This window comes from Chlorocebus sabaeus, chromosome X (genome assembly GCF_047675955.1).
Source record: "Chlorocebus sabaeus isolate Y175 chromosome X, mChlSab1.0.hap1, whole genome shotgun sequence".
Taxonomy (NCBI): Eukaryota; Metazoa; Chordata; class Mammalia; order Primates; family Cercopithecidae; genus Chlorocebus; species Chlorocebus sabaeus.
The window spans coordinates 122864288-122881179 of NC_132933.1; the positions used below are offsets into that span (position 1 = coordinate 122864288).

At 36.6% G+C, this 16892-nt stretch overlaps 1 protein-coding gene across 3 annotated transcripts in view; it reads right to left on the reverse strand.

The window, feature by feature from the left end:
* Positions 1-1136: 1136 nt before the first annotated feature.
* The window catches only part of IL1RAPL1 (interleukin 1 receptor accessory protein like 1), a 1387436-nt gene continuing 1371680 nt past the window's right edge, over positions 1137-16892 (reverse strand). For all 3 annotated transcript variants that reach the window (XM_007991337.3, XM_037986574.2, XM_073013828.1), the window contains 2 exons: positions 5035-5205; positions 1137-4630 (listed from right to left, as the gene is read on the reverse strand). In XM_007991337.3, the coding sequence (XP_007989528.3) occupies positions 3912-4630; positions 5035-5205 (890 nt within the window). In that variant the 3' untranslated portion in view covers positions 1137-3911. The remainder of the gene's footprint in view (positions 4631-5034; positions 5206-16892) is intronic.

Sequence of the window (16892 nt, forward strand, 5' to 3'; positions counted from 1 at the left end):
CCTTTTAGGGATTCTAGTTGCATCACCATCTTTTGGTAATAATTGTATAAACTGTTAGAAAAGTTCCTCAGCAACAGGGAATGTGTGTCTGTCTGTAGATGGGATTTCTAACCTATTTAATAATATTTCACCTCTATTAATCAGCTATGTCAAAAATAAGATTAATGACCAAGCAAGTTCAGATCAGAGACAGGAAGGGATTTTCCTCTTCTATGTGTATTCTCTTACTTCCAGTCAGTCATTTCATTTGTATAATGCTGATGCTATCCTTTGAATTTCAATATGCTTTCTTCTGGGGCTAATGATACAAAACTTAACCTAATAAATAAAGAAATTAATCACAAGATTAAAAAAAAATACTCCTTAGAAAAAAGAGAACTAGGGCATCATTCCAGAATCCAAAAATAATTCACAAATGTATGAATCGATGTTTTCCTAGAAATGGTGATCTTAATTTATATAAACGATATCTGAAAAGTTAATGACTATTCTAGGATAAACAAGATTACAGTTTAGGGGTTGGCTCTCAGTTAATATTTGTTCTTGTTATAAAATGCTAGATAGTAATGAAATATGGAAGAAACCAGCATCTATATTTTAAGATTAAGCTGATAGGGTCCAAATACATATACTATGAAGAAAGTAATAATCACAAAGTGGTTTACTGTTTGAGCAATCGAGTGTTTAGCTATAGAAATAGAGTAGATTCAGGTCTCTTAACTCATTATGTCTCAGATTTGTTTCATAGAATTGATCTAAACTTAAATCAGCTGTCTACATGAGATACAAATGTCTTCTCTGCCCACAGGAGACCTAAGGAATGGAGTACAAATTAAATAAGCAAAAGTTTGAGCACCAGAATAAGGGGTAGGATGCTCATAAGCAGCAAGTAGAGGTTACACTAAAGAACCAGATGATCTTTAGAATCCACAACGTGTCGTTCAGAGCTCGAGCGGCAAATGATGAAAAACAGGCAATACCAAACATCACATATGTCCAAGTCTGGAAGTCCATTCTCTCCCCGAGCTTGGCTAACATATTCATACTTTCAACTGTGTTTTTACAACTAGAATATTCTCATCCCCCACAGCCCCCACTGAAAAAAGCGAAGGATGAAACCTAAGCACTAGGGGACATCGATTTTTTTCTCTTTTTATTGTGAGTTCTAACAGAACTTTTGTTAAACACAGAGCACGTGAACACATGACAGTTTCCTTCATTTGTTCTCACATGGAGCTGATAGAGGAATACTTGGGAGGAATGTTTCTAAAGCCATAGATAGCCTCTTTTGCATTTATTTCATTTTTTAAATATGACAAAGCATTAGAGGAAAAAGAAGTTTCATAAGTTGTGAGAATATCAAATATTACCCATCAATCCCTGAATCATGCTATTCAAAGTGCTTAAATCTACACTAAAAAGAGAACAAAAAATGTACTCCCAATGCAGCTAAATTAATGCCTATGGATGCCTAAAATATGACTGTGGTCTGATTACTTCCTCTACATTTATTCCACACTTCCATCGTGCACTGAAAAGAAAATTAAAAAACAAAGAGATAAATGAGGCCATTGCCATGTTTACAGTTTTCTGAGCACTGGGGGGAGTTTGGAATCCAGTCCAATGAGGTACACTGCCACCAGTCCCTGACAGCTGTCCATAGTACAAAGTAAACAATGGCCTTCTCAGATTCGGAAAATAACCCAATGTGCAAAGCTGACCTTAAAGTTGTATGTGTCCTTGCAGCTTCAGTTCTGGTTTGTGAAAATGTGACACAGATCCAAGGGGAGAGCACGGGAATAAAGAACAGATTGTAGAGAAGGACCCAGGCGAGTTGTCAGGGAAATAAACATTTTTTAAGCAAATAATAATCAATGCACATCCCGAGGCTCCTTTACCTTGTCACACAGATACTGAGACCTTTTCATTGTTCCAAATGCTTATACTTCTTCCTCATATATTTGCAAATTAATCTCACCTTCCCCAATGAACCCCATTGCAGTTTACACTTTTGTGTGTGTGTGTGTGTGTGTGTGTGGCCACCTTACTATTGTGACCAAAGTGTAGAATTGTTTTCTCATTAAATGGTGGTAGGAATAAAGCAAACATACAATAGTCACTACACAGGCCCACAGATGATGACTGGGATGAGAGTTCCTACAATGAATCACTAAATTAATGTATAAGTTCTATTATCAGTGTTTTTATCACATTGATTTTTTTAAAAACTAAAAGCTACATAGGTAATAGTTCCTTTTAACAACTCTGCCCTCTGCAGATTCCTTTGTGATTGATTTTGCATCAACCTTCACATGAATATGAATTAGCTGCTTATGTCATTGATTTCAAACATAAAGCTAAATGGTAAGGGATGAATTTCTTGGGAGCATCAGCTTTCTGTTTTCTGAAAGATAGAATTACATAGCTAAAATAAAGCAAATTCTTTATACAGTAAAATTAATTATTTTAAATACTTTCTGATCTAATTTAAAAACTATTTTGTATAAATAATGTTTATTTTGAAAATACTGATCTCTGTTGGTATTCATATGTTTGACCTCCTGAGTTCTTAAACACCTTGATATTAATAAGTTTTGCTTATGTCCACAAACTGAAACCACTTAATTCTTAATGTAGTGTTGAAAATTAAATACAAGCGAGTTAACATTTAATTACAAGGGGGTCGCACAATAAGTTTCACAGATTTTCTCTGACTCTTCAGAAAATAACATTTTGTATAATACAAGGTGACAAAACATTTGATGACACATCCTGTCCTTCCCTTTGGTTTGGAAGCCTTCAGTGTAAATTTCATTTTGACTTGCGTTGATTCACTCTTTTGAATTGACTTGCCTGGCATTTGCACATAATCTCATTTGCAGAGAAATTATAGAGGGAAAAGAGGAAGTAGAATATTAAACAAAAACAGCCACAAACACATTCATGCCTTTCCAGGAAGTGATCAAATATAGGGCTTGAATTTTTTTTTTTGTTTTTTTTTTGTTTTTTTTTTTCTTTTTTTTGTTTTGTTTTGTTGTTTTTATATATATTTATATTTATATATATATGTATATATATATAAGGGTACATCAACTCATTTAAAAAACGGAAATAACACTCTTCCCCAATTTCATGCCCTTGATCTTCTCTTCTTAGCACTCTGTAGTGGTCACTGTGAAGTGATTAGCACACCTTTGGGTCTAGAGTGTATTCTGAAGAGCAGTGACTTAAATGTTAAGACAGTTAGACCCGCCCCCACCCCTCCACAGAGTTTACACATCATGCTGCCGTTAGAAAGGTAGAGGTGGGGAATGAGGTGGGACAAGGAAGAGATTCAGGGCTCTGACTGGTGGGGCCCTCTTATGAACAAGTGTTCTTCTCATCTTTTTTTTTTTTTTTTTTCCCCCAAATGGCAATGCTGGCATTTGTTGCATTGTTCTCTGAAGGCCGATGTGGCCCAGTTGATCCTAGGCAGAACCCGAGAAAGAATCCGGTGCTCCTTGTCCCATTGGATAGATTTGTCCAAGCACCCCAAGGAAATGTTAAAAGCAAAGTAAAACTTTAAAAAAGGAAATAAAATAAAAACCCATTCTAAAACTAAACTAATGAAGCAAAAAAAGGGTTTTCTATCTACACATCAGTCTCTTCTTTAAAAAAAATGTAAATTTACAAATTCCAACGACATATAAAACAAAGTCAAAAAATGTAATGGTAAAAGACATGGTAAAACAGGAGGACACTGATGCTACAAAGAAATTCCAAAAAACATATGTACAAGACCCTGTTTTTCCTCGTGTTCTAGAGATTGTAATGCATGTTTTTTTAACAGCAGCAGTCGAGGATTTAGTTCCAGGCACTGGACTGCAGATTCCACTCAAGCTCCCAGGGACGGGATGCCCCTTGCTTTTCTGTCACCAAATCACACTGGATATACTGGTCTCCCTTGGCAACAGCGGCAGGATGGCACTGTTTGTGTGGGCCTCATCTGGATTCTGCTCTCTGCTCGATTTTGTCTGTGGCCGCTGCCCGTTGATGAGTGTCATAGGGATGTTACAGTAGGTATGCTGATTGCCTATGGAGGTAAGAGGCAGGGTGCCGGTAGGAGGTACGTCATACTCATAGCTTCGGTAGTAGTGTTTCTGACGCATTTGTGAATGGTACGTGTTGTGAAAGGTAGAACGGAGATCTGGATGGGCAGTGGCTAGAGCGGTGGAGGTGGCCGCGGCCATGGAAATGGCCGAGACAGTCTGCAGCTCCCCAAAAGGCCCTTGCTCACTGACATCTAAAGCCTGCTCATGTGTCATGGGTTCTATCCTCTTAAAAGGCATTTCGTACTGTAAACGTTTCCAGAACTTAGAGTTCAACTTGTTGCATTTTGGTCCATGCCATTTAATGACCGTCAGAAGCTTGATGGTGTGCTTGAGGGCCTCCACCTCCTGGTAGTTCATAATTCCTCTCAGTTCACTGCATTCAATTAGAATCACTTTAATTTCTCCAGTCACAAGCATATTTCGAAGTCTGGTTTCCAGCTCAAAGATGCTCCAGCCCCTTCTAACTACGTAATTTGGGGTCATGACAATAATCAGCCGCTTGCTTTGATCTACACATCTTGCCACATCTTCAATGTAGGCTACAAAAGATAAAAGAGTGCATCAGAATGAGTGAATGGAAAATTTGGTCCAGAAAGTCCTAGTAGAATCTCTTTCAGAAATTAAATGAAAATAGTTCACTGAATAGAGTTTGGGACTTGCTTCTCCTAACGTCAGCAATATTTTTTCCTGGTACAAATCTCTCATTTGGTTTCTTTCAATGTCAAGGCTCACAAAATGAGATGCTTTATACAGTAATGGAGTATCTTCTCTGAGCTAGCAAAAATTAAATTTCATGTGAACACACACAGACATTTCTTTCTAGGGAAACTAACAGATACAAATTTTGAAGTAAAGAACCAAACATTAAAGTTCCATGGAAAAGTGATGACTACACAGACACTCACATGAATATGCACACTCTCAAATGAAAACATTAACTTACTTCCAGTTGGGATTAAATCTCTATCTGGTATAAACAACTTGTATCCATAATGCTTTTCAAGCATATCAGGTAGGATTTCAAGGGCAAAACGTTCTTCTTCCCCAGTCTCTTGATTCCACTGGTCAGGATCCACTTTGGTGTATGATAAGTATGCATCATAATCTTTATTGTCTGTTAAAAAATTCCAAAGAAAAGTAGAAGTCACTACTCTACAAAGATAACAATAGGACATGAAAACATGCACACTTTTTTCATAAACATCTCCAAATGTCCCATTTCTGAAAGACCAAAAAAGGAAGCCTTCATTAATTTTCGTTGAGTTCAATGATGCCAAATATTCTAAAGCTAGTTTGGAGGTACAAAGGTTTATATTTTGATTTGTTGATGACGTTGTTGTTGTGAAAAAAGTAGGAGAAAAATCAATGAAAAGAGCAATGAAATGCAGACTTCCTTTTTTTTTTTTTGAGACACACTCTTGCTCAGTCGCCCAGGCTGGAGTACAGTGGCGCGATCTCGGCTCACTGCAACCTCCGCCTCCCAGGCTCAAGCCATTCTCCTACCTTAACCTCTCAAGTAGCTGGGATTACAGGTGCCCACCACCACACCCGGCTAATTTTTATATTTTTAGTAGAGATGGGGTTTCGCCATGTTGGCCAGGCTGGTCTTGAACTCCGGACCTCAGGCAATCCACCTGCCTCAGCCTCCCAAAGTGCTGGGATCACAGGCGTGAGCCACTGCACTCAGCTGAATTTCACCATTTTTGATCCACAGATCACAGAGAATCTTGATTGCTTGTAAAAGCCGTATGTTTGGATATCAGTATGCTCTTACTTTAAATGTTATTATGTTCAATTGATCCTACCCTTGGCCATTTTACCCAGTTGAAAAAAGAGAGAGAAAATGGCAACTGACTGAACTGTGGAGGAATGATTTTTTAGATTATGTGTGCTGTGTTGATTTTCTGTTGGGGAGAAAATAAAAGCAAACTTGGGATAATTATTTACTGGGAGTCAGTTCTTGCATATTGGGACTGAGAATATTATTAAAATGAATGATTATAAAAAGACATGATTTTTCTGGTCTCTACTCATCTTACACATAAAATATTGCCAAGTTATTTTTCACCGTGCTAATCTGTTCATAAGAATCAAAAAGTAGAATGTAAATAAAAGAAACTTAGTTCTAAAATCTAATTTCTCTCCTTACTCTTCCCCCTTTTTACATGAGAAAATTTTAAATGTTTGAGGACTACTATCATTTGTTATCTTTATCTTAATTTTTCTAATATACCATCTCAGATTTCTCATTTGTTGTTTCTAAGAATAAGAAATCATTTATCCTCTGGATAGTCTTTGTTTCGTCAATTTCTTTTTTAGACTAAGATATCAAGATTCATAGTTCACTTAAATTTTAAACACTGTCGATATGCTGAGTCTACCAATATCAATGTCTTTAGCTCTCTACTGTGCTTCCCTGATGATAGGCAGTGTATTACCTGATGATTAGATCAAGTTAAATTGAAACACTCATAAATTTCAGAATAAAATGAACTCTGCATTAAGCATGGAACTTAAAATATTTGGGCTATAAAACATCAACGATAGAGGGACATTCTTGACCGTTGCTCTGGGTGGCTTTGGGACAATCCTTTTGACTTCAAGGACACTAAAACTCACTTCCTGAGATTTATACATGTGTGTTAATTCCAGTAGTCTGATAATTTTGAGCCATCTAGACATCATTCTATGATTGTAACTTTTCAGGGCAGACTCAGAAAAGTGTTTGCTACATGTAAAGTTAACACAGGTATATAAGGCACTAACAACTCCACTATAGGATACCTGGAATAAAAACTTTAGCTATAGAAGAGTTTTTTAAAAAGCAGCTTTTAGGGGAAAAAAGTTTTAGAGAAACAATCATACCAAATGTGTCATATTTTGGCATTTCTTATATTCCTTAGGCAGGATATAGTTTTACATTTTAAAAAACAAAATCCAGTTTTCTCCAAAAATAATTATTATATTTACTATAGCCAGGCTATATGCCCATAGGCCAGTACAATCTATAATTGTACCACTCATTGATGTAAACACTTTAGTTGAGTAAGGAATCATTTAAAAAAAAAGGACACAATAAAGCCAGTATATAATATCAGTTAATATTTAATTAAAATACTCATTCATTAACTATTCACATGCATTACCTGTGAGATATTAAACTGTCTTTACAATATTGGTCATTAGTTTCTAGCCTAGTAGGAGATGCAGACAAATCAATAGTTCATTCCTAAGGGATGAATGTGTTACTAAGTGTAGTTCAGGAGTCACAGGCTAACGGGAGGACTCTTCAGGCCAGATTGTGGATTGTAGTATTATTTTGGGCATGTGCTATTTTCTTTCTGGTAATCTGTTATTTTCCAGTTTGCCACAAAGTAGTGCAAAGTGTTGAAACTCCCCTAAATTGGGGTTGTGTAATAATTAGATCTTCATTCATTGCCTCATGTCTTCTCTAGGCTTAAGATTATTTTAAAGCCATATCAACATGAATACCAGTAAGAACAGAACATTCAGAAATCAGAAGAGATGTGAACGACTGGTCCACCCATACTGATAAATTTCAGATAAATACTACCTTTGCTTACATAACATAATGTTTTTGATTACCCTGCTTCTTTCATCGAAACCTCTCTTACCACCCATAAATACCGTCTTTCTGCAAGATATTTTCTGCGGTCCACTTCATTTTTCTTTCAGTCCACTTTCCCTTAAAAGTATCCTTTCCTTCCATAACATCAACTTCCATAACATCACTTCTGTGTAGATGCCTCCTCAATTTGGATGCACGATCCTGTTCTATTTCTCCTGAATTATGACAGTCCCCCAATCCTACCTGTAACCTGAACACCTTAATTTGCATTCTCATCATGCACCTCACACTTCACATGCTCACAACACAACAAGCTTTCCATCTCAAGCTCTGTTCTTCATCTTTTATTACATTTTAATTTTAGTAACATATAAATCTCATTTCTTTAATGTCAAAACCTCAGATGCATGTTCCACCTATCCCTTATCTTTACTAATAATCTCATTACCATTCATTGGTACAAATCTATTGGATTCTATTTCCATGCTAGGTTAGGCTCTACTCATATCTCAGTTGTTATCATTAGAGTGGTCTTCCCTTTCCATTTCTTTCTCCTTCTGGAGAATAGAGTCACCAAATTTACCTTCCCAGACCTTACCACTGATCATGTGTCATGGTGGCTTAAAAATATATCTGTGTTGGCCGGGCGCGGTGGCTCAAGTCTGTAATCCCAGCACTTTGGGAGGCCGAGACGGGTGGATCACGAGGTCAGGAGATCGAGACTATCCTGGCTAACACGGTGAAACCCCGTCTCTACTAAAAAATACAAAAAACTAGCCGGGCAAGGTGGCGGGCGCCTGTAGTCCCAGCTACTCGGGAGGCTGAGGCAGGAGAATGGCGTAAACCAGGGAGGCGGAGCTTGCAGTGAGCTGAGATCCGGCCACTGCACTCAGGCCTGGGCGACAGAGCGAGACTGTGTCTCAAAAAAAAAAATATATATATATATATATATGTATGTATATGTGTGTGTGTGTATATATATATGTATGTATGTGTGTGTATATATATGTATATATATGCGTGTGTATGTATATATATGTATGTATATGTGTGTGTGTATATATATGTATGTGTGTGTGTATATATATATGTATGCATGTGTGTGTGTGTATATATGTATGTATATGTGTGTGTGTGTGTGTGTGTGTGTGTGTGTGTGTATATATGTGTGTGTGTGTGTGTATATCTCTATGGCTACTCATTGTCTAAATAATCAGCAGCTGCAATTTTAGCTTGTTTTCCTTGAAGTTTAGTCTGATTTCCTTCATTTGGAAGCGATATTTTTCCCATGTATTATATGATTGTGCTTATATCTTATCTTCTCTCTTAGACTATGAGATCCTTAGCTCAGGTATGTGACTAGGGCTTAGTAGATGCTCAAGTTTATCAGTTGATGAAATGAACGAATGGCCTTTCATTTTGGCATCACATGACTCATACCCTGTAGCTAATTTTGAGATTTTTCTCAAGACCCTGATCATTTCTCAGGAGAGACTGCTTTGGAGATGTAGACTCCATGTTGCTCTGACTTCTGAAGGAATTACTGGGAGCTGTGGTTCAGAGTTTAGCAAGGCTCCTTTGGAATAGTCTTGAACTGTGGCTTCTCACCGTGATTCATGAAAAGACCTTAGGGTCTGTGTAAATGCCTCTAGGAAAGTGGTTTTCAGACTTAAGCATGAATGACAATCATTTGGAGGGCTGGGCCCCACCTCTAGATTTCTCATTCAGTAGGTGAAGAGTAAGTTCCTAGAATTTATATTTACGGCAAACTCTCAAGAGATGCTGCTGCTGATTGAGGGACCACACTTCGATAAACTGTTATAGAACAGGATATAGGCATGCAGAGGTCTCAATGACAGCAAACAACTGCAGTTATCTGCCAGGTATTTGACCACAGCATCATAAAAACTAAACCTTGCCCCCTCAGCTCCATGATAGATGGTCCTAATACTTAGAGGAGATATATTCACAATAAATAGCTGAGAATTCACGTTTTTATCAAAAAGGGGATAAATGTTTGCCTAGACTAATATATGAAGTAACCATATTAATCCTAAATGAAATTTAGGAATTCGTGCTATGACGTCAGTTAGTTTTCTATCTCTTTATGTCATCTGGATGTATTTATAGCACTTAAGTGAATATCTCCCAGTTATAATGTTATACTGTTTGTAGAAAGCCTCTTTCAAGCATCTGCAGCACCATCCTCAAACCAATGGGACACTTGAGTGATATCTAATTTCTCTCTTTCTCCAGAGTCTGCATCAGTGCAGTAATGGTTAGGCATTTATTTACCACCAGAAGCAAACCCATGATTTGAAAGTCGTCAGACTGGAAACAGAGTGCCAGATGCCATACTAAATTCAGCAATGTTTTTTGGTTCAAAATCATATGGACTCTAAGGTGTCTTCCCTTTTTCAATTGCCAACTGTATATGCATCTTGGATAGTATGTCTTAGATTGTTTTGATATAAGTAAGAACATAAATTGACGTATTTTACTGTGTATGAACTTCATGTGACTAGTGAAACTGAAAAGCTGACATTTTATAACCATGAAAAACAAAATTATGCTAATATTTTTAAAGGACAGGGCTAGGATAATTTAAATTCAACTTTCATTTATAAACAGCTTAAAAGTAGTTATAGGTTGGTACAAGAATCTATTTCTCATTCTGAGCTTTATTGTCAAAATCCTCTGTAATTTAAGCCATCAACTATAATTCTGTTCACAGCAGAAATGAAAAACAGCTGGTATACACACTCTTTGTAGTAATTCTTTATAATCTCAAATATAGTCATTAAGTTACTCTTTCTTATGACTTTCAAAAGATGCTGGCAGATATGCTCCACCAGAAAACTAAAACAAAAAACAAACTAAAAAAACCAAAGATCCAATCATTCAACTAGTTGTTTGGTTACTTGAAGTCAATCAACAGGTCCAGCAGATATTTCTTCTTAAATTTAATTAACTAAAAACTTTGATGTTTTATAAAAACATGTTCGAGAGGAAAGAAGGAAGTTTGGACTCTGTGGCGTTAACAAATAAAAACATGAATTTAAAATGTGAAGAAATCTTGATGAGGAAGGAAAAAATGGAATTATGTTCAGGAATGAAAAATGGGTTTGGAAAGGTGATAGATAAATGCACCTTTCTCTTTGACATATGAGAGGATAATACCCTCAATGTTCTTTAAAAGGACCGAGGAAGCAAGGAATCTGCGGGATTATTTTAGAATAACACAGCTTTTAGGAAAATGTAGGTTGAAGACTCCTTTTTCAAGATGAAGGTAGTGGCTGAATTGGATTTGGCTAGAAAAAAAGATTTACTGACAATAGAAATGTTTTCAGTATGACATCCAGTTTAGGGAGTTTTTAACATCTAAGCACTTATTGAACAGTTGTCAAATGTTTTTGGCAGCTGGCCATTCCTTTTTTGTTTGTTTGTTTTTGTTCTCAAGTATATAGGCATCACATAAGTAAAATTGACTAGTGGCAGAAGCCATCATTCAGTAAACGGATCACTAAAATGAAACTGGAGGAGGGTTCAAAGATAAATTGTATATTTCATCTTTTTTTAATCCTAAAAGTTGATTTTGTATGTTTAAGTGTGGCATGTTATCACAGAAAACTGTGATAATTAAAAATTTGCATTGATAAAAATTGAATAAATTCTAGTTTTCAAAAAGTAAGCCACATTTGTTATGTCTCAGATTTGCCATCATATGCTTTCTCAATTTTTCAAGATACGATTTTTCAAATAAAATTCTCTTCAGAGATAGATCATATATCTTTGAATGAATAAACATGAGAGATACAAAATCTTAATGTTTTGATTTTATGATTATTGAATGTCATTGTCTTAATAAATTTTGCTTTTCATTTCAATTCTGCTATGACAACCTCTGGCAATTGCTGTAAAATAAATTTGCTTGACTGGTACACTTTGAAATATTTACAGTACTGTTCTAATTCACATGTTGTGCCATTTGGTACTTTTCTGGATTATCTGAATCTATAAGTTCTGAAACACTTAAATTTGATACTAGTTAAAATATCTGTGGTATAACGTAGTGAAAAAAAAACCCCAGGAGCTTAGCTCAAATCTTGATTGCCATAACTTTTTATATAACTCATTTGGGACTATATTTCCTGATCTATAAAACGGCACCTCCCTGAAGATGTCTAAAAATAAATGAGACCCCATCATATAGCAAAATGCCTGGTCCAAAGGAGTCATTCTGTAGATATTTATTTCCTTATCTTGTATCCCTAAGAGGGCAGCAGGCAACATAGATTCAGAAGTCTTAAGGGGATAAGCAGTAGCAGAATAGCAAAGGGAGCACAGATTTGGGATAAGAAGCCTTGGTTCCTACCATTTAACAGTTAATGATTTGAGGCAAATCATGCACCCAGAACAACTCTACATCTCTGCTTCTGGGATCCAAAAACTTGTTCTAGCTTCTAAAGATTATTCCTGTGTATATAAATGGTCTAACTACCACCACACCCCCGCCCACACAAAAAAAACACCAGAAAATCCCTATAAGGTTTTTAAATGATTTACAGAGGTAATATGTTTCACTGATGGACATGAGAACAATAAATCCTGAATCTATGAATAGTGAGTGACCTTGTAATTGAAAGAGAAAGAAAAAGAAATTCTATGGCCTAAGACTTCATAGATGCCAATGTGCTTAATATGCCTGAAATGGAACAGATGTTCACATTTTCTGAGATGGAGGTGGAGATTATAAAAAATTGCTCTAACTAATTTTGTTCAATGCCTGTAATAACTCCCAACGTAGGACTAGGAAATCTCTTTCTTCATCTTTAAAATAGGATTCGTGTTAGTGATCACAGTGTTCTTATAAGCTTACCCTGCCGTCATTATGAGTAAGCATGCCCCACATACTTCATAGTCAGAGAATGAAAAAAAAAAAAAACGAACACAACAAAAAAACCCATTTTGCACTCTGAAAAAAAATATATAAAGTAGGATTATAAACTTTAAACAAAACTTGAAGGGACACTCCATTCAGAGACATGGAGGAGCAAAGGAGTCTGACACTGTTGTGATGCCTGTATTGTTTTTAAAAATCTTTCCAGCACAAATGGTGGTGGTACTTTGTTAGTATAAGTTCTACTCTAAAGACAGTAGCTTGCCTTTATTAGGATGGTCAGCAAGCATTTAACTAAAATAAGGCAACACTCCAGAGGCAGTCACTACAAGCACTTAAACTATATTTCTGATCAAAAGTAGATGCTTCATCAATTAACACAATGGATAACAGAAATCAGGTTTCATTGCTAAAGACAGTGGCTTTTTATTATGTACAATGGGTCTTGGAAATGGTATCTCCATGGTAAAATCAGTGTTAATCAAGACATATGAATTACTTAACACAATTTAGAAACACATCCCTACCCCCACAAAAATCTAGCAGGGCCAGTGGTCTGCCCCCTTGGAGAAGGTCTTCTAGGCTTAATTCCAAAATGGTCCTGATGAAAACTATTTTTGGATGTCAACAGAAGGTAAGTTCAATCCTACCACTGACGTATTGCCATATTTGCCTTGGGAGAAAATTTCTTGCAAGGTTTCTGAAAAGTATGCACACATGCAGATTCACATATGCACACAAACATACACATATACAACAGAATTGGAACTTCTGATTTATAAGTTGAGTGATAAGGCAGTCTGCTAATAAATATTTTTGTGGCAGAATTTGTCCAAACTTTCTTTCCTTTTATTGTGGAATCAAAGTGGTAGGGGGATAGCTAATCTTCTCCTCCCCTTAACCATTGTGGTTACTTCATTTTCCCCAAAAAACTCAGAGAATTATGCATGATTACATTGTCTTAGGTTCATTCTCAACAGTTGTGTTATTCCAAAGACTAACATCGTATTCTAACTAGAACTCTGCATGTTGAGATCCCATGGGGGTGGCAATGCCACAAAAGTACGGTGGCTCACCGTTTGATGGCAGTTGCTTTCTGAGCTAAGTCTAGACTTGTTGTGGCAGGCAAAATGGAGGCATTTAAAAAAATAGAACAGTAAATTTGTACTTAGATAATTTTGTTGAAATGTGAAGGATAAGATAGAGAAGTAGAGCATGAAAGCAAGAGGGTGGTGTAGGAGGCTTGGACAAAGCGGTTGCAATTAATGGTAAGGAAAAGATCTGTTTTTGAGAGATGCAATTGACTGATATTGATGAGTAATTAGAAATGGCACATGAGGAGAAAGTGTGGGCCAATGAGGTAGAGGGTGATACAAGGAACCGAGGTGTACAATGGAGGATGACAAAGAATGAGTATGGGCGGGGAGTGTTGTGGAATTAGAAATGCTAAGGACTGACCAGGGGAGACAGTAAAATGTAAGGTTATGTAGAGGGGAACAAGGAGTGATGCAAACGAAGTGAGAGAGAAAAGCATCAGTATGTTCTATCTTGAGAAAATATCAGAATCCTTCTTTATCATAATTCTTCTGATAAAGAACTGATATACCCAGATAATGCCTTTTGTAATGACTCCAAAGGAATGGAGTGAATGTGTCCCTGAGGCCAGAAGCTCCATCTGCAAGTCTGATAAAATGGCTGTAAATCTTGGAATTTAGAGTCATTTAGACCGGAGCTTAAATTCTGTCTTTCTAATTGTGTGATTCTCTGATTACTGATAAAGTAGTCAACACATCACTTGTTATTCAATAAGTGGCCATTGAATCTATTATTATCATATTGCTATAGTAGGATATTACTAAACATTTTCCCCTGGTCATTTTCCACACTTTTTGCCTTACCTTACTTCCAAAAGTATTTTATGAATTACCCCCTCAGGGAAGGTAAATATGATAGCCATGAATAAAGAAGGCATTGCTCAGGTTTGACTCTAAATTACACTTTTTAAAAGCCAAGACAAGAATTTACAAAGCCTTGGGTTTTGTTGAATAGCCATGTCTTATTTGGAAGAGGAAAAAGCTTGCAGAGCTAGGAAACATGGGGATTTGATGATGTCAGAGAAGTTTTTCAGTATTGGAAGAATGGATAATTCTTTGACCATAAAAGCATGTATAGGAGGCTCTAAGGGGCTGTGCCTAAGGTTTAGAGCCTGCACGGGTTTCTGAGAAGGGGCTCTCAGGGCCCCAGAGAGGAGAAGAGGATAACAGAACTTACTATGGTTTGAGCAGAATCTGAGAAGGGCGAGGATTTGCGTCAAGTTTCCCAGGGAAAATCTTGGGAAACTGTACACTTCAGAGAGAAATCTTGCACTCAATGTGAAAACCGTATATTAAAGATGCAAAGGATAAAGAAGATGATTACTTTTTTTTGTTTTTTAATGGGAAGGTGGGTCTGTGTGTAGCAGAGCTTATGGGACTAGAAACACAGGTAAGACTGTCTGAAATTCCCAAGGGAGAAACATCTGGGCAAGTGTGTGAAACTTGTGACTGGAGGCCATGACAAGGATCTAAGCCTTCAGGAGTCAGTGCTTAACATGTCCAAAGACCAGGTGGTAGTATCTCAAGTGAGGAAGGGATGGCATATGCACCAGGTGACTTTCTCCTCTACCGGAAAGCTATATATGAGTTCCCTAGAAACAGGTTTAAACAAGAGTAAAAGAGAAGAAGGGAAATGGAATATTCCAATTTTCAACTGAGTGTTAACCCACAAGAAGCTGAATTCCAAACCAGAAGTGACTGAGTAATCTTGGAGAAGCAAGGTTATGAGTTTTTTCTCAGCAGAAATGGGAACTTGAGAGCCAAGTTGAATGGTTTTAGAGCACTAGAGAATTAAAGAAAGTTGCATTTATGCATATTTAACTTTTGTTAAGATATAGATTTTAAACTTGCTATATAATTATTAGTACTGCTGTATGGTTCTGCTAAAACAGTGTTTCTGCAAGTTCTAGAGGTTCGCTATGATGCAGCAGGAGATAGGCGTTAAGAGTGGGCCCCTGACCACCATTTCAGCAGGAACGGGTCTGCTTTAATATAGGGAGGCTGAACATGTGATTGCGGTTCTAGTAATAATTTCTTCCCATAAAACCATTTGAACAGTCACTGCCTTGACAGTCTTTGCTTCCCCCCCCCGCCCCCTTTTTAGGGGAATAACTTGTACATTAACATTTTCCAGGTGACAATTAACTTTGTTATCTTGGTTTTCTTTGGGCCTAATGCATTTTCAGTGGCATTTCAAGAAAAGCCCTAATAGACCCTCGATTGTGCTTAAGATGGCCCCAGAGACAGAGTTCTAAGAATTGCTAAAGCATTTATTAACTAAATTGGCTTTCTGAGAGAACCTTCTCATCTGTTAGAATACTGTTTGTTAGTGTTTGTCTGTTTTGTTTCCTTACTTAAGATATTTTTTAAAAAACTGAGAACCCAGCAGCTTCAGAATAGCAATGAAATCTGGTAAGGCTACCCAAGTCAGTCACTTAAATGTTTACAACTAGCAGGACCCACTAAAAGAAACTTCGAATCATTGAAAGTTCAACTGCATATGATTAATTCGTTTTCATTATATTCCAGATTTTTCTACATTCAGAAAATGATAGATTACTACCCTAGAAACTGACAGTTTGGTAACATCATTCATATTATTCAGAACACAAAATAAACATATTCAAAATAGGGTTAATAGAAAAGGGGAGATTGTTTAGGTAATGTACTTTTTCAAATACCATGCACTGTGCTCATTGTGCAAACAACAGCAGATCTTTAGATTATACTGAACATACTAAATTAAAAAAATAAAAATAATAGAGAGTGTCCGATAAGATAAAGGCTTTGGGAATAGACTTATTTTCAAATCCCATCTTGGCCACTTACAGTATTTGTGTTATCTTCTTGAGTAAGTTATTTAACCTCTGAAAGTCTCAGTTGCCTCATCAGTACAATGGAGATTACAATATTGACCTCAGGATGTTTGCGAGGCTTAGCAAGAATGACTTTAAGAATGCCTAGCACTATGCTTGGTACTCATTCAACAGTAGTTCCGACAATGGCAAAGTCCTTATATTTCTTTAAAGTCCTTATATTTCTTTAAAGCAGCAGCAGCAATAAAAATAATAATAATAATTTGTATCAATAGGCAAGAAAGTTAGAAACAAATAGGCAAACCGGTAATTTAAAACTTAAGAAAAAAAACTGGTTTTGCTGCAGCTCAGCCTTCACCCTAATGGGAAGGAAAGGGTAAACCAAGAGGAGTGTTAGGCATT